An 18,439-nucleotide genomic window follows, 5' to 3' on the forward strand; every position below is an offset into this window, starting at 1 on the left:
CCAGCTTGCTTGCCTTTGCTCATTTTTTAAAAAATGCTTCAGAAATTGCCTTGTAGGCCTTTCCACTCTTTCACTCACAATTTTATGGATGACAAAGTTTTCTTGACATGTATCAAAGAAGCTCAAAACGAGTGCTCAGATGCCTTCTGTCAGCACCAACCTCTCAAACAGGCATCATGGCAAATAGCATATTGATGGCTTACAAACCACGATCTGTCAATTCAGATACCATGCCAGACCATAGTAAGCTTCCTTAACCATGGTTTGGAGCGATGCCTCAAATTGAGCCCAACTTTTTACTTTTCAGCGAGGAAGAATGGCAAGTCCTAAGAATGAAAGAAGAAGCCTACTAGATCAGACCAGAATCCCAACCAGCTGGAATCTTGTCTCCCCACAGAGGCCAAAGTGATGCCTTGGGGAAGCCCTTGGGCAGAACACAAAAAGAGTTGCCTTCTGCTGCTGCTCCCAGCAACTGATACTGACAGACATACTGCTTCTGAATCCCAGAGGTTCAATATAGCCATTGTGACTAGCAGCCATTGATAGACTTTTTCTCCATGCCATTCCTGCACATGCGAGCTTTGGATCACTACAAATGAGTAGCCATTCAAATCCAATTTGATTATTAATTTTTCAGAAATGGACAAAAATGCAATATTCTCTTCACCAACATTACCATTTGTAGTTTTGCTTGCAAGTTTTACTAACATTATGAAACGGGAAAGAAGATCCTTAAGCATTATTTTTACCCATAGGAGTGTCTTTTTTACTGTTCACATGCTGTGCTGCTAAATAAGCATGCAAGCTTTCTTAAGGTTGGGTTTTAAATGGCACCTATTGCAAATAATGTAGGGACCCAGGTGGCGCTGTGGTTAAACCACTGAGCCTAGGGCTTGCTGATCAGAAGGTCGGCGGTTCGAATCCCTGTGACGGGGTGAGCTCCCGTTGCTTGGTCCCAGCTCCTGGCAACCTAGCAGTTCGAAAGCATGTCAAAATGCAAGTAGATAAATAGGAACCGCTAAAGCGGGAAGGTAAACGGTGTTTCCATGTGCTGCTCTGGTTTGCCAGAAGCGGCTTTGTCATGCTGGCCACATGACCTGGAAGCTATACACCGGCTCCCTCGGCGAATAATGCGAGATGAGCGCGCAACCCCAGAGTCGGTCACGACTGGACCTAATGGTCAGGGGTCCCTTTACCTTTATTGCAAATAATAAAGTGGATTAATTATTGCTTCCACAAAGACAAAGGAAAACAGCAGGAAGGAAGCACAAACTTGCCATGTCTGAACACCGATTAAAGGTATCACATGGAACACACATACTTTAATATTGTGGGAGGATTATGCAGCAGAAAGAGGGAGAAAAAGATAACTTGAAATTAACTAGAAAGGGCATGAACTGCACATAGTTTTAAAATGGAATTTATCCCCCCAAGCATTTACACTTTAATCTCCTGCTTATGATTTTTAAGAGGCTGTTAATGCTTCACTTGGCCAGCACCACAGGTGATACTTTGAACAATCTCACCATTGATCTGTATAATCGAAGAGATATACATTTAGTTCAAGAGTGCCTGTTTAAGTTTCCTATCTGCCCTGATCTAGCAAGGATGATCCACAAGTGCTTCCTGGACTGTCTTCCCACACATTCAATGCAGGAAGAAAACTATCTAGGACTTGGTTGTGCTAGGTTTACTATGGTTAACAACCATGGAGCACAATTATGTGTGGTGGAAAGGTCTCTGCAGAGAATTTACTAAAATGAAGGGGGGAAACCATTTCCAAAAAATTTCCAGCTGGATTTCTCCACGGAATTTTTTTTCACCTTTATTATTCATATCATAAAAACAAATCAATAACTAAATGAATGGACACAATCAAATCAAATTTGAATGGATACAGTATGAGTCAAATCTAAAATAAAAATTATAATTAATTTCTTTTCCTAGGAAACAAATATATTTATGCACTGCAGCATTTCAGGAATGCTAAAATTCGTATAAATAGTCCTCCCCTCCCTCTTATAATCTAAACAATGCAAGGGAAATCTGTGCTACTGAGTTATCTCTTAAAATATTTACAAATGTTCCAAGAAACGCATGTTCCAAGAAACAAATGTTGCAATAAATGTTCCAAGTAAAGCTTTGAATTTGTTTGAACCTAACATTTAAACCACACACAGTCATTTAGCTATTAGGAAAACTTTTAGTATATTTATGAAGCGTGTAACATTAAGTCAACTTTTTAGTTTTACCAAAGACAAGTCAATTAATGTGCTAAACCAGGTCTCTGTCAGCCCAGAGGAGCAGAAATCTTTCTGGAAAGCGTGTTTCACAAAAGGGGTGAATTTGAAATTTGCAGACTTACATTCCTAGTCACATTACTTTCCTCATCTGAGCACACCCGGTACAGAGTTCTAAGGAGGAGTTCCATGTGCTGTGTGATGTGGTCCTCTACATGTTGCAATAAGATAACCAGAAGCTGTGACGCCTTTATTCTGGTGCCCTCAACCCAGTCAGTTATATCATGGCAGAGACCTGGGAGTATTTTGAAGATGTTTCTGACCACCAGCTCCCGACATCCCAGATCTGGACGAGTCACTAGAGTGAAATAAAAAATTAGAGAAAAAAGAGAGAGTGAGAATTCAGGGTTAGGGAAAGGCTTGTGAAACAGCTGTATGTTTTTAAGTTCTTGAGTCACAACAGGGATGCCTACAATGAAACCAGAGTACGCAAGCCATACCCAAAGCACTATGCACATTTTGTTTGCGAATGCATCAAAAGGAAACGAAATAATCTCACAAAAAGAAAGGGCCAGCTCACATAGGTGGTGCTGTTACCAAACCTTCTACCTGCACACCCAACTATTTGCATGGACAAAGTAATATTGAAAAGTAGTGGTACATAGAAACGAGATGACCTGCGACTGCCGACTTTTAAATTTTTAGATACCAGGTCCTTTTCAATCTGCCCAAGCTTTTAAGAAACAAAACTTTGTTATTTGATCGGCAGAGAACACTTACATAGGCCATTTTATTCATTTCAGGCTATTTTCTCATTTATTTATTTTCACTGCTTGATGCTTGCTTCTTTTTTCAGCTTTTCAGCTTTGAGTTTTTAAATAAATTGTATTTCAAAAGGCCTTCTCGTTTTTTATTAGTATGTATTGTGCACCACTTTGAACATTTTATTTTTTAAAAAAGAAAACATAGAGGCAGGACATGCAGTTCTGAAATAAAGATAAATGAAGACAATGCTAATAGAAGGAGGGTTGTTGGCAAAATGGAATTGACTGAAGAAGCGGACTCTCACAAAAGAAAGCCCTCAAGCATACTGCAGTTTTGCATGAGGCCCTCTACTTGTGTGGCTATACAAATAATAAAAAAAAACCTGATGTAAATCTTAAACAGGATGCAGAACACAGAAGTGTTTGTGAAGCACCTACTTAAAGGGAAGGATCTTCAAAGGCGCTCTGAACTACGGCTTCTTTTTGTCATGGAAGAGAGCATTTGGATTATGGAAATTGACAGCGAAAAACAAAGAGGTCAAATTCAGAAATCCTGCCTGAGAAGACAAAGATAGAGAGTGGCATCCCATTTGACCAGAGGCATCTCTCCCCCCCCCCAAATGATTTTGACTGGTCCTTTTCAACAGTTCCCTTCATTTCTGATGCACAAATGCAGCTATTTCATCCGCATATCTCACTCCTGTCAAAGCCTTCTCAGCTGCCCCCTACCTTTTCCTAACCTGTCTGCACCCCTATCCTAAGGCAATGCTTTCTTCTTCTCAGTGGAAAGTCGCCCTATTGTCAGGATGGCTTTCAGTTCCTTCTTTGCTTTTCACCCTGACCTGCAATCTCTGTCAATGGGAGATCAAAGCACACTGAGGCAGAGGTGTCAGGTTCATTAGCTTGCAGCTAGAAAAACTGGGGTTAGAGAGAAAAAATTCAGGGGCAGGGGAGGAAGGAAACGGGTGGTCTCCATTTTGGAGGTGAAGTTCTTCAAAAAAACCATTTAGGGTATCTGAAGAAGTGTGCATGCACCTGAAAGCTCATACCAATGACAAACGTAGTTGGTCTCTAACGTGCTACTGGAAGGAATTTTTTTTTCCAACTATCGCAGACCGACACGGCTACCTACCTGTAACATTTAGGTTCTGTTAGAGAGAGAAGCAGATACTGAAATATACCGGTTACATGGATGTTGGAAATTAAACTTGGTGCCTTTATAATGTTTATACTGTGTTGGCATTGGCATGATTAAGCTGTATGTCTAGCCTGGATCTAACTAACACTGTGATGTGTACATAAACCCCTATCTTGTACCCCTGCATAAATGGGGAGTTGCCTGTACTTTATGTAACTTGGTAAAGGGATTTGTTTTTGTATTATTATTATTATTTCGGAATTTTCTAATCAATTGTGCTTTACAACTTGGATAAAAAAGGGAAAAGGGGGCATAAACTGTGTCAAATATTTCCCCAACAGGTTGTTTACAGAAAACACCAAAATAAACTTTAATGAATTTCACCAGGTCCAGGAGTTCTGAAAATGCCCCAAATGTAAAATGAGGAAGCATTTGCTACTACCACTGATCACATCTGTTAAACATGTTAAATCATCAGCCGTCAGCCTGTAGCACAGGCACCACACGTTGCACAAGCTGCAGTCATTTGGGGCAAAGGTAGGAGGACCTGTAGCCCTGGCTATTGGTGTCCCAGGTGTGCTAGTCCCCAGCTCAATAAACTAAAATTACACCAGAGCACAGAAACCTCTCATGTACTGCGGTGTGCATGAAAGCAGCAATCTCTCATACTTTGGCCTCATCTTACATCACAAAAGGCTTGCCAAAAAGACTGGCCACTGTTAAGTTGTGCACAGCCAGGTAAGAGCTTGTCTCATACAATTCTGCAGTAATGGGAGAGAACAAGAACCATTCCAAAAACCAATTTTGAACTTCTTAAAAGATACAGTGAAAAATTATCAGGTCAATTGTCTAAAAAGGTCCATAAATCTTTCCACAGGAGATGCAATTACAAGATGCTAGAAGGCACGATGCATGAAAAATCTCAGCTCAGCTAGGCAGTTGGGGGGTTGCCCAACCTTGTGATCTACACTTGTTTTGCAAAGAACATTGTCTCACACAGATCCCTTAATACTTGTTACAGTATTACTCACCAGCTATCTCTGCTGCATAACAACTTATCCTCCAGCACCCGCTTGGCTGTTATGCCTCAAATTATTACAGTAGTCTTACCAAAGCTACTAAGCTCTAAGTATCATCACATGACCCCTAACTACAAAGAGATTATCTAATAGACAAACATCTTGTTTTTAATAATATTTCAAATTTTAAAAGAACACGTTAAATTTCCAAATATTTCAAAACGTTTGCATTTTACTTTCTCATTAAGAAACGATACTTTGTACCTGCCATATCAAATATCTGCTCATTACAGGCTTGTGGAGATACCGTAATAACGGGACAAGGAATTTGCACCCTGAACATTTTTTCATTATACTCACATCCTGGAGGATAATAAGGTGGCACAATATAGAAGTCAAGTTTATCTTTAATATCGTGCTCGTTTTCTTTTTCCCATTGCGAGCCTACTTTCTTCCAATAAGTTAGAGCCAGTTCCCTGAGTGTAAAACAAAGGCATCAAAAACACGCATTATATATATATATATACCATACACAAAGTTTTTAAAAAGGTGTCACCTAAAACAACAAAATCCCTTTTCAGCACATCTGAAAAGTGCTGGTTTTATTTTAAATCATACCCTGAGGCAATCTCCACAGCTGCATTTCTGAGGTCCCGGGAATGTCACACATGTGCCACAGTCACTGAATGTAGTGTCAAAATACAATCTGCACGTGCAAATGAGCCATCACAGATTCATCAGAATAGACTGACCTTTCATACTGCCTATGCCCAGTGCTTTTTTCCCCTGGGGACGCAGGGGGACGCATACTCCTAAACATTTTGTGAATCTAAGTCTGGCCTCATTGAGGGGCAGTATTTCAATATGAGTAGGAAAATGAGAGTACGCCTAAAAAATTTTAAGAAAAAAAGCACTGCCTATGTCAACTCAAAGGAAATACTTTTCAGTGCAGGGACCAAAACATTCAGCTGAGAGTCATCAAGTAATGAGAGATCCTTAGGTACTTGGATGTGTAAACTAGCTTGACATGTGAAGCAGGTCCCATCAGAGAAGTGTGAACAACTGTAAGGATTGGGGCAAGCCCCTCTCTGAGCCCCCAAGGGCTACTTCTTCTGCCTTCCCTGGGTACACTGAATCAGCATCCATCTGTTTGGAAGAGTGCACCTTTGGGGATAAAGCCAAACCATTGGAGAGTTACAGAGTCTGCAATGGATGTAGAGACCAACAAGGAGAGACATGTTTTGATGCAGCTGGGGCAGATAAAAGCGTCCAGTTTTGTGGCTGGATATTCACCACGGCGTTTCTTCTCTCTGCGCTCCTCCCAGTGGTCATTCCTCCCCTGGCCACTGCTGTGGATACACAACCTGATTGTCTCCTCGTCTGCAAGGAATTCCCACAGCGCAGTGTTAATGCTGCCAGCCTTCATGTCACATCTGCCAACATCTTTGTAATGCAAAGCTGGTAGAGCACGTCTTTGGGGATCCTGTCATCTTCCATCGAATCTATCAAGCCAGCGTAGATGTCTTTGAGACAGGAGTGTGACATGATGGAAATGTGGGCTTGGGATAGTCTCTTTGCTTGAGACTCTGTCCTGCCATGTGATGCCCCAAATCCTCCTGACACAGCACATAAGGAGGGCATTGAGGTGTCACTCCTGGAAGGTGTAAGTTGCCCATGACTCATTTCCATCCAGCAGCATGCTCAACATGAAGGACCTTCATCTTGGATTTTTTGAATAGTCAAGTTAGAGCCGCTCTAATGTAAATACTGTCTGTTTAAGAGAAACAGGTGCTGGTGATTTCTGTTAATTGCCCACAGGCGTGGGCTCTGCTCCTTGTATATAAGGCTCTGCCAGAAAGCCTTCTGTATCTCTTAGTTAGATCTTTCAGTTTGATTCATCTCGTAGTAGATCACTCTCTCAGTTGTTCTCAGTTTAAGAGATTCCTTAGTTGAATCTTAGTATGATTGCTTAGTTATAATGCTAGAATGCTGTTAATTCTCGGGTAGTTTAATGGGAGGTTTGGAATGTGGGAGAAAGCATTTATCTTTAGTTTAAAGTCTATTTAGATTCAGTTTGTTTTTCAGTTAAAGAAACCCAACCATTTGTATTTTCATCTGCATACTTTTACAAGTGTGCAGCTAGTAAGGGGTTTCACATAAGGGAGATAATACCCTACGCTCTTGGTGGTGTTTTCTTAGCCAGGTCGACTTCTGACTGCGTATACTCTGCGTGAAGCGTACTTTAAAGGGCCACTGAAAACTGGGATATATGATTTAGGTTAAGCAAGTTTCAATACACAGTTTTCTCCAATATTATTCTTATCATATATATATTATTATCCAATAATCTTGGTATTGGTCATTAGCGTCACATTCTTCCACACCCTTTTGGAGAGGCGAACCATTGCCCTAGAGGCCTTGCCAATACACCTGTCCAGCTCAGAAGTGATGGAAAGGTTATGGTGGAGCCCAGGTAGACAAAACTGCCTGCCACCTCAAGCGTGTGGTCACGAGTGCCGATGCATGGAATGCTGGCTATTTCCTGACCCAAGATGTTGGTCTTAATTTGGCTAATGCTTGAGAGACAGAGGGAAAGCAAGTATTCTGAGCCTTCATTCTCTTTTGCATAGAGCAGTAAATGTTACTGTACTTTCTGACTGGAAGCCTTTATGCATACAGCTGTATAGGTGAAGGCTTCCACCTTCTTTCATTTCAATGCACATACATTAGTGATAGATGAACACACCATTTCAGTAGTAGAGCTAGACAACATGGCACCGCTCTCTACTTTAATACATGAGCTGCAACATCCACATAGAACCATAGCTGCCAGGTTTTCCCTTTTCTCGTGAGGAAGCCTATTCAACATAAGGGAATTTCCCTTAAAAAAAGGGAGAACTTGGCAGCTATGCATAGAACATAAATTATATAAACTGGATTCTGAGTTCTGCTTACTTGTTTTCATGTATTTCGTCAGTAAGGCCACTGAGTAACAGAGGAATTAACTTGTGAAAATAAGAATATCTATCCCGCAGGTGCAATAGCCACTCTCCAGTGACACTGGTAACAGCCTCTCTAACCTAGAAATGTTTGAGAGAAAAGCAATGTATCACACATTTACATCCGTCAAATGTCAAAACATACCATTGTACTACAATTTTTTTTATAAAAAAAAACCTTAACTCATGCAATCTGATGTTTTGGTTAAACTTCTTTTAAAATTAAAGGTTCAGCTTAAGGGAAGTGGCAGTACAAAGAGGCTGAAGAAGCATTTAGAAATAGTAAGAAGGGACTAAGTTTAAATGTAAAATAATTACCAAGATTTCTAGATCCAAATGATACATTGTAATATCGGGAATGCGTGCTTAAAACGGATCAAGAAAATTTTTTATAATGAGTGCTTTAGAAGAAGAAAGGGTTTAAGAAGTAGAGAGTGCTGTATTAGTAATTAACAGAAACGTTGGAGGAGGGGGGAGGAGGAAGTCGTCAGATTAAGAATTATATATGATATTGGTAAAAAAATGTTTTTCTTTTTTCTGATGTTTTTTGTCTTGTGTTTTTTCTTTGTATTTTGTATCTCCATTTTTATACATCTTTTTTCTGTACATGTTACAAAAATTAATAAAAATATATTTTAAAAAATTAAATTAAATTAAAGGTTCAGCTTTCTTCATACATCCCTGCAAGTTCTTTGAGATGGGGGCGGGGAGAGGTTTGTTATTATGTTATGTATTTTTGTGGTTTTATACTGTAAACCACCCTGTGATTTTTGAATGAAGGGTAGTATATAAATTTAATAAATAAAAAAGAAATAAAAGGATATATAACCCAGGCAGGCTTTCACTTTATCCTTCATCATAACATGCAAAGTGGTGTTCCATAAATTTAGTTTTAAAAGCCTCATTTCAAACAGGAAAATCTTAAAACAGTCTTAGAAATCTGACAGTAAATTAACCTAAAGAGAAAAGCTGTTCAAGATTGCTGTGCTAAAATTGAATATTAAATATGGTCTCTCACATGTATCTTCAAGAAAGAACTGCCTGGATTAAAATTTAGCCAGAAGAAAGTTACCTGTGGGATCTCATCAAAACACCGCTGGGCTAGGTGAGAAAGCACATCGTCCAGAGACTTCGCATTGCCAAACTGAATCACTGCTCCTGTAGCCTGAATGACAGCAACACGGACTCTATAGTGCTGATGGGAAATTGCTTGCATTAAGGGATTGATCAAACTTTCTGACTGCATGTGAAAGGTATCTGTCAGGGGAAAATAGAGAAAAATTATGTTACTCCTGGTGAAGTAGTGTAGTTAGCTGTGTGCACTGTTTTATAATAGCACACAGAATGCTGAGCAAAGGCTTGGACACTAGATGTAGTTCTCTTTCAAAAATGTATGATAAAGCTCACCTTGGCCCCAGATTCAATGAATCTGTAATGGTGCTTTGGAATGGTAGAACAGCAATCTTAATCTTACTGAAAGATTTCATTTCAGCTGCCATTTTCTGCAGGGGGCGGCGGAAATGGGAGGTCACAGAAAGGCCAAAGTGGGGCCAAGGTGAGCTTTATCATACATTTTTGAAAGAGAACTACATATTCCGGCGTAGAAGACGACTTTTCCAGTTAAAATAGAGTTTGGGATATACTCGCCGTATAAGAAATATGACCTGGCGTATAACACGACCCCTGACTTTTGAGAACATTTTCCTGGTTTAAAAAGTAGTCTTATACGCAGGAATATACAGTATTTCACATTAATGTTCTTGTCTTAAACATGTTTCTTATGAATAAATGTTATTGATTTAAATGGCGTTTAACCTTCAAGGAAGCATAGATGAGTGCATTATTTTAATTTCCAATTTATGTGTGCAAATTGCCTTCAGATAGGGTCCAGCATACTGGTCTAGCCATTGGGGGGGGGGGAATTATGTCTCCTGGGGGTGACTGCCCATCCTCTTCTGACACCACCTATGACTTGGCTTCTTCAGTCTGCTGCTCTTAAAAGTCAAAAGCAACCCAGGCTGTGAAGTTTTCACTTCTCCTGTGGTCTTTTTAATAAGATGTAGTTGCCTTATTTATATACAGAAGCAGTCCTCTAGCTCAGTATTATTTGCCACACCAGGGGTCACTAACATATGCCCACAGAGGCCTTCTCTGGCACTCACAGGGTCCTCCCCACGCCCGGGGCACATATACAATTTTTTTTTTTTTTTATGGGGCAGTGTTGTAGATTTATTATTAGGGAATTTTTTTATAAAAAAAAATATTTTTATTAATTTTCCAATTAAAACCAATTATATCACATTCAATATTTCAAATTATACACATATATATATCAATCAAACCGAATGTTATGCCAAATCATCTAAAGAATTTTTTATTTGGGTTCCCATGCTTCAAGAAATTGGGAATTCCTCGCAACTGTCCACTGCCGTCTTTTTTCTAAAGTTCAAATCGTCCTCCAAGTTCATAATAATCCAGATCTTCCCCTTACAGTCACATAGATATTTTCCACTTTCATCCGATTGTTTCCCAGCTGCTGAGATAAATATCAAACAAAGTTTCACAGATGTTCTTTCTCCTGTGTGAGTTAATCAGTCCAGCCTCCCCATAAATCTTCTTAATGGAGCTCCCTGTTGCGTCGAAGCAGCACGAAGCAGCACCATCTTAAAAAACTCAAATCACTTTCGTTTCCTCTCATAGCCATGAAGATTTACGATCATTATAGAATTTACAGCTTTTCCAGGCAGGAGACCCAAACATCAAACCATAAACTCTTGGTAAATTAATGGATCTCCTTGCCCTATAGCTGAACTTAGCTTCAGGTCGCTGCTCCAATTTAAAGTGCGTCACAGCTCATAAATCCTCCGAACGCGTCCAGAACTCCTTCCATCCGACTAGGGGGGGGCTTTTCTCATCGGCAACTCCACATCTTTAAAAAATATGCTCAGTAACAACAGTTATAAAGTTCAACTCACACAGTCTTTTGCTTCTCTTTCACTCCAAACAAGCCAGGACATCGCGTCCGGGAAGGTACGAGGCAACAATATGAAAAATAAAAATAAAAACTCACTTCCCTTATCGCTCCGTCCCCATCAATCCTTCTTCCAGATGCTGTACAATCTTTGACTCCTCTCCCTCAGCAGCATAAATTTCTCAGCAGTAAACAGCGCTTCTTCCCCTCCTTCTGAAGTATGTCCATAGATTTAAGCCTAATTATCTTCTTTAACCATGGAAATCCCCGCCATGCAGATTAGCGTCCGGGAGTCCTGGCCCTCGTAAGTGCTCAGCCCAAGCTCCCCCCACTCCAAAAACAGTCGGAGTGGGTCTGGGGGCATCGCGGGCCAGCGGCCCCTCTCCGTAACCCCCGGAGAGGGTAGGGGGTTGCCATTTACTCCCCTAGCAACCGCCAAATTCCTTACGAAGGTCAGAGAGATGGAAAACAGGTCCGCCATTCCTGCAGGCGGAAACCGGAACCTCCGGGGCACATATACAAAATTAGGTTCGACAGCAGGTTTTAGTTGTAGATGTACTTGGTTCCAAGGTGCATATGTGGTGCCCACAGGAGTTTCTTGTTTCCAAATGTGTCCCCCAAAGTTGGGAACCCCTGGCCTATACACTGACTGGCAGCAATTCTCCAGGGTTCTAGGCTGGGTTCTTTCCCAGCCCTACCAGGAGATACCAGGGGTTGAACTTGGGACCTTCTGCATGCAGAGCAGATGCTCTACCACGGAGCTGCGGCCCTTCCCCAAAGTGCATAGGTGGCTAGGAGGATCACATCCACACCATATTAATTTAAAGCACATGGCTTCCCTGAAATAGAACTACAGTGCTTTTCCAGCTGCACTGGCTCCCGGTGGAGTACAGGGTCAGGTTTAAGGTGCTGGTTTTGACCTTTAAATCCCTTTGCTGCCTAGGACCCTCGTACCTATGGGACCGCTTCTCCTGGTATGCCCTGCGGAGGACCTTAAGGTCCATAAATAGCAACTCTAGAGGTCCCAGGCCCTAAGGAAGTCAGATTAGCCTCAACCAGGGCCAGCGCCTTTTCAACACTGGCTCCAGCCTGGTGGAACGCTCTGTCTCATGAGACCAGGGCCCTGCGGGATCGGATTTCTTTCCGCAGGCCCTGTAAGACAGAGTTGTTCCACCTGGCCTTTGGCTTGGAATCAGCCTGATCCCCCCCTTTCCTTTTCCTTCTGTGATGGAACCCCTATTTGGGGACTTCCCTGGCTTTTTTCTGGCCCACATACGACCAGTCTGGATAGTTGGCCTTGGTGAAGATTTGATGTCTCCCCCCGCCCCGACAGTTTTGATTCTGGGTTTCCACTGAAATGAGGCTGCATTTTAAGTTGTATTTTAATCCTGTTTTTAAGTTGTATTTTAATCAATTGTTTTTATACCTGATGTTAGCTGCCCTGAGCCCGGTCTTGGCCGGGGAGGGCAGGTTATAAATAAAATTTTTTATTATTATTATTATTATTATTATTACAATCCCAACACCCTGAACCAACCAGAGTTCCCAGGATTCTTTTCAGAGGAGAAGCCATGTGCTTTAAACATATGGCATGGATGTGGCCAAAAACAGGGCTCCTGTTGATGAGCAGGGCTTCCTTCACACTTGATCCAGAAGCTGCAGTTAGTCTAGAATGCTGCAGCATGATTGCTGACAGGAGTAAGACCTTATCAGCATATAACACCTGTGCTCAGACAGCTGCACTGGTTGCTGATTTGCTGCTGGGCCAAGTTCAAGGTGTTACTATCAGTATATGAAGCCCCTATCGACTTGTGACCAGTTTACCTACAAGATCGCCTTACCCTGTATGTGCTCACTTGACTGCTTCAATCGAAACTGGCACTTTCACAGGTGCCATATACCAGTAATACCACAAATTCAATCACTTTGTGTGGCAGCGTCTGCACTTGGGAACTGCACTTGGGAGATCAAGCAGGTCTTGCCTTCGCTACACTCTTTTCTGGCACCTGCTATAAGCATTCCCCCTGTGGTCAAGCATACCCCGATACTTAGAAATTCGAGGCAATTCCAATCTGTTTTAGCTGGTTAACTTCTGCAGGTTTTAAAGCAGGGCTGAGATTTATTTTCTCTTGATTTTACAGTTTTACCTTTTGGTAAACCGATTTGAGATTTATTTAAAATGAAACAGGATAGCTCAGTCAGTAGAGCACGAGACTTTTCATCTCAGGGTTGTGAGTTTGGAGTCCCATGTTGGGTGAAAGATTCCTGCATGGCAGGGGTTGGATGTGCAACCCCCGCCCCCCGTGGCCCCTCCCAACTCTACAAATCTGTGATTCTGTGAATGAATTCGCGCTGTGGTCTAAACCACGGAGCCTACTGGGCTTGCTGATCAGAAGTTTGGCGTTCGAATCTCCGCGATGGGGTGAGCTCCCGTTGATCTGTCCCAACTCCTGCCAACATAGCAGTTCGAAAGCACGCCAGTGCAAGTAGATGCTGTGGCGGGAAGGTAAATGGCATTTCCGTGCGCTCTGGTTTCCGCCACAGTGTCCTGTTGCACCAGAAGTCCTGCTGGCCACATGACCCGGAAAGTTGTCTGTGGACAAACGGCAGCTCCCTCGGCCTGAAAGCGAGATGAGCACCGCAACCCCATAGTCACCTTTGACTAGACTTAACCGTCCAGGGGTCCTTTACCTTTTTTACCTTTTTTCTGTACCCTATAGCAACCCAACTCCAGCTGGAAAAAAACCCTTTTCTCCACTGCTCTTCAAAGTGCCCTGGCCCCATTTCAATCTCCCCCTGCCCCAAGCCAGGCTTCTTCTCTGCACCCTCCCCACTCGCCAGTCCACCAGGCAGCCCCTTCCCCAACCCTGCGCGCACCTGGCATGGCCTTGGCGCAGGCGGCGGCTCCCGCGCAGCCCTCTCGCTTGGCCTGCGGATACGGGTCGAGGAGGGCGCTGCGCAGGGCGCGCACCAGCTCGGGCAGGTAAGGCGCCAGGGCGTCTCCTCGGCACGCCTGCAGCAGGAGGCTGAGCAGCTGCAGGAGGCCCAGGCGCAGCTCCTCGCACGGCTCGCCTTCGCCCGGCGGGAGGCCCAGGCGCTGCGTCAGCGCCGGCACCAGGAAGGGCAGCGCCTGCTCCGGCCGGCTGCTCTGGCTCACGCCGTGGCGGGTCAGCTCCAGCGCCAGCTCCCGGCAGCGCTCGGCCGGGTCGGCCACCAGGCAGCGCGCCAGCGGCCGGACCATCGCCTTCGCGAACACCTCCTGGAGCACCGGCGACGGCAGCGGCCGCTCCAGGACCGCCGCGCGGAGGCCGGCCAGCGCCTGCAAGCGACACTGCCGGGACCCGTCCTGCAGGCGGTCGAGGTGCCGAGACACCGCTTGGTTGACCTCGGACACCCGAGGGTGGTGGTCTCCGATTGCCCCTGGCTCGTCGGCCATGCTGCCGCGTGCCCGTTGCTAAGGGAAGGCGGCGGCTAGGCCCGTTGCTAAGGGCCCCGACGCGGCTTCGCGGCGCCGGCTGGGTTTGTTTACGGCGCCTGGCGACGTGCTTTACGGCAGGGGCCGGAAAGCGAGGACGCGGCTTTGCTTTAAGAGGAGGGTGGATGGTGGGGAGGAGGGTGGATGTGTTAAAGCAGCGCTAACTATACTCAAGAAGCGAGGGTCGCTGCCTGAGCTCTTACGCTTTTCTGCTGCTAAGTTGCCGCGAAGCAGCTTACGAGAGAACCTTAAAGCAACACAATAAAATGCACTGCAATTCATAACAATTGCAAGTCAAACAATAAAAAGCACTGCAATTCATAATGTTGTCGTCGTTGTTGCTTTTTGTCTGTCTCAAGCGACAGTGCACCTCTGAGGGTGAAGGCAAACCCACCCCAAGGACTTCTGCTATTTTAGCCTGTTTCCTGGAAACAGACTAATTCATTTCTGGTTCCACCCGAGGAGAGCCCAGGGGAGTTCACCCAGTGCCAATGGTCACTGAATTCTTGTTGACATCCGGCTGTCTTGAGAGACAATGGAGTGTGCCGCTGGGGGTGAAGCCAATCCTCTGTGTTAAAGGCAGCGAAGTGACCTCCTTGGGACACAAGCTTTGGCAGTGTGTCTGGAGGTCCTGGGCCACACCAACCACAAGACCCTCAGTCTCACTGATGTGGTCCAAAGGAAAGCAGAGCAATACGTTTGGCACCGGTTTGGCTGTAGGAGTTGCTGGAAGGAGGCGTACAAGGCTCCATGCAAGGTCTTGGGACAGCAAAGCAAGCGTGTGCCTTCGCACAGCGTTTTGTGCGCCCAAGTGGGAGTGTGGTTAATGTGAGCAGCAAGTGGAACCTCAGCATTCTTACTAGTAAAGCAGAGATTCTACTAGCAAATAATAGGAGAATAACTTTACATTCAAATGACAGATGCTAAGAAAGCACTTTCCCTTGATTTTTTCACTCATTTGTTCATGATTTTATTTGCCGTTTTTCCACACACACTGACAAAAATCACCCCCCAAAGCTGCTTATGACAGAGAAAGCAGGAAGGTGTTTCAAAATCAAAACAGTGCAAAAGCAACTTCATAATGAGCAAATGTAACAACATACCAAAACACACACAAATGTAACAACATACCAAAAGCAAATGTAACAACATACCAAAACACACACACACACACACAAAATTTAAGTTCTATAAATATAACAAGATTACATTAACAACATTCCTCCACCTTTAAATTTGCAAAAGTTTTTTGCAGATAAAGTCGCTCAGATTCGGAGGGAGGTAGACTCCACCGTGGGAGCAGGGCCGGGGTGGGAGAGTGCTGGAGCCCTGTCTAGTCATGTTTCATGGGATCAATTTCAATCTGTTACCTCCGAGGATGTGGACAGGCTGCTTGGACGAGTGAAACCAACCACCTGTCTCCTTGACCCTTGCCCATCCTGGCTAATAAAAGCGAGCCGGGAAGGGCTGGGCGATGGGCTCCGCGGGGTGTTAAATGCTTCCCTCTATGAGGGAGTATTCCCAGACCCACTGAAAGAGGCGGTCATTAAACCGCTTCTTAAAAAACCATCTTTAGATGCGGCTAATATGGCCAACTATCGCCCAGTCTCAAATCTTCCATTCTTGGGCAAGGTGATTGAGCGAGTGGTTGCTGAACAACTCCAGGCACGCCTGGAAGAAGCAGACCATTTGGATCCCTTCCAGTCGGGATTCAGGCCTCATCATGGGACTGAAACTGCCCTGGTCGCAATGGTTGATGATCTCTGGCGGGCTAGGGACAAAGGTGAGAGCTGTTTCCTAGTCCTGCTGGATCTCTCAGCGGCTTTTGACACCATCGACCATAACATCCTTCTGGACCATCTAGAGGGGTTAGGACAGGGGTCCCCAGACTTACCGCGCAGTGGGCCGGAGGGCAGGGGAGTGCGCGCGCAGCGGGCCGGAGGGCGGGGGAGTGTGCGCCCGTGCGCATGCGCACACGCACACGGGCGGGGAAAAAAATCGCCGAAAATCGCTTGTGCGCATGCGTATGGGCCTCCCCCGACCCGGAAGTGCACCAGAAATGACCTCTTCCGGGTCGGGGGAGGCCCATACGCATGCGCACAAAGGATTTTCGGCGGTTTTTTTGCCGATTTTTTAGATCGTCGCTGCGCCGCGCGCTGTGAGAGCGGGCGGCGGCAGCGGGCGGCGGGGGTCGTCGCGGGCCGGATTGGAAGGCCGATTGGGCCGCATCCAGCCCGGGGGCCGTAGTTTGGGGACCCCTGGGTTAGGAGCTGGGGGCACTGTTATACAGTGGTTTCGCTCCTTCCTCCTGAGCCGTGTTCAGAAAGTGGTGGTGGGGGATGAGTGTTCAGACCCCTGGGCTCTCACTTGTGGGGTGCCTCAGGGTTCTGTCTTCTCCCCCATGCTTTTTAACATCTACATGCAGCCCCTGGGAGAGATCATCAGGGGGGTTGGGCTGGGTGTTCATCAGTATGCGGATGATACCCAGCTCTACCTCTCTTTCAAATCAGAACCAGTGAAGGCAGTGAAGGTCCTGTGTGAGTGCCTGGAGGCGGTTGGAAGATGGATGGCAGCTAACAGATTGAGGTTGAATCCTGACAAGACAGAAGTACTGTTTGTGGGGGACAGGAGGCAGGCAGGTGTGGAGGATTCCCTGGTTCTGAATGGGGTAACTGTGCCCCTGAAGGACCAGGTGCACAGCCTGGGAGTCATTTTGGACTCACAGCTGTCCATGGAGGCGCAGGTCAATTCTGTGTCCAGGGCAGCTGTCTTATCAGCTCCATCTGGTATGCAGGCTGAGACCCTACCTGCCTGCGGACTGTCTTGCCAGAGTGGTGCATGCTCTAGTTATCTCCCGCTTGGACTACTGCAATGCACTCTACGTGGGGCTACCTTTGAAGGTGACTCGGTAACTACAACTAATCCAGAATGCGGCAGCTAGACTGGTGACTGGGAGCAGCCACCGAGACCACATAACACCAGTCTTGAAAGATCTACATTGGCTCCCAGTACGTTTCCAAGCACAATTCAAAGTGTTGGTGCTGACCTTTAAAGCCCTAAATGGCCTCGGTCTAGTATACCTGAAGGAGCGTCTCCACCTCCATCATTCTGCCCGGACATTGAGGTCCAGCACCAAGGGCCTTCTGGTGGTTCCCTCGTTGCGAGAAGCCAAGTTGCAGGGAACTAGGCAGAGGGCCTTCTCGGTGGTGGCGCCTGCCCTGTGGAACGCCCTCCCAACAGATGGCAAAGAGGAAAACAACTACCAGACTTTAAGAAGACATCTGAAGGCAGCCCTGTTCAGGGAGGCTTTTAATGTTTAATAGATTACTGTGTTTTATTTTTCTGTTGGAAGCCGCCCAGAGTGGCTGGGGAAACCCAGCCAGATGGGCGGGGTATAAATAATATATTATTATTATTATTATTATTATTATTATTATTATTATTATTATTATTATAAATAGCAAAAAAAACAAGGGAGCGGGACGGTTTCCCCTTCGTCCTAAAAACACCCATTGGTCCTAAAAACAGACCCTCTCCTGTAGCAACTTGCAAGGCTTCATAAAGGCAAGGAGTGAGATAGCTGGAAACACCTCTCCCACGCTGTCGCTTTCATGTTTAATTGCCACAACATTAGGGGTGGACAAATCCGGACACAGAAAGGGCCAACAAAGATGGGTTACTCCAGATGTTGGGCTCCAGCTGCTATTTGCCTCTGCCAGCATAGTCAGTGATGATGGGAGCTGTAGTGCAGCAATAGCTGGGAGGGTCACAGGCTCCCCATCTCTGGCTTAAAATATCAGGTATGTTGATTTGATGTACGCATTGACCATCTT

At 45.0% G+C, this 18,439-nt stretch overlaps 1 protein-coding gene across 1 annotated transcript in view; it reads right to left on the reverse strand.

The window, feature by feature from the left end:
- DNAAF5 (dynein axonemal assembly factor 5) overlaps positions 1–14,670 on the reverse strand; it is a 33,721-nt gene extending 19,051 nt beyond the window's left edge. Inside the window, exons 1-5 of the mRNA XM_035131635.3 lie at positions 14,009–14,670; positions 9,233–9,417; positions 8,117–8,241; positions 5,522–5,637; positions 2,366–2,598 (exon numbers count right to left, since the gene is read on the reverse strand). Of these exons, the coding sequence (XP_034987526.3) occupies positions 2,366–2,598; positions 5,522–5,637; positions 8,117–8,241; positions 9,233–9,417; positions 14,009–14,567 (1,218 nt within the window). The 5' untranslated portion in view covers positions 14,568–14,670. The remainder of the gene's footprint in view (positions 1–2,365; positions 2,599–5,521; positions 5,638–8,116; positions 8,242–9,232; positions 9,418–14,008) is intronic.
- Positions 14,671–18,439: the final 3,769 nt, after the last annotated feature.

This window comes from Zootoca vivipara, chromosome 13, assembly GCF_965207765.1.
Source record: "Zootoca vivipara chromosome 13, rZooViv2.hap1.1, whole genome shotgun sequence".
Taxonomy (NCBI): domain Eukaryota; kingdom Metazoa; phylum Chordata; class Lepidosauria; order Squamata; family Lacertidae; genus Zootoca; species Zootoca vivipara.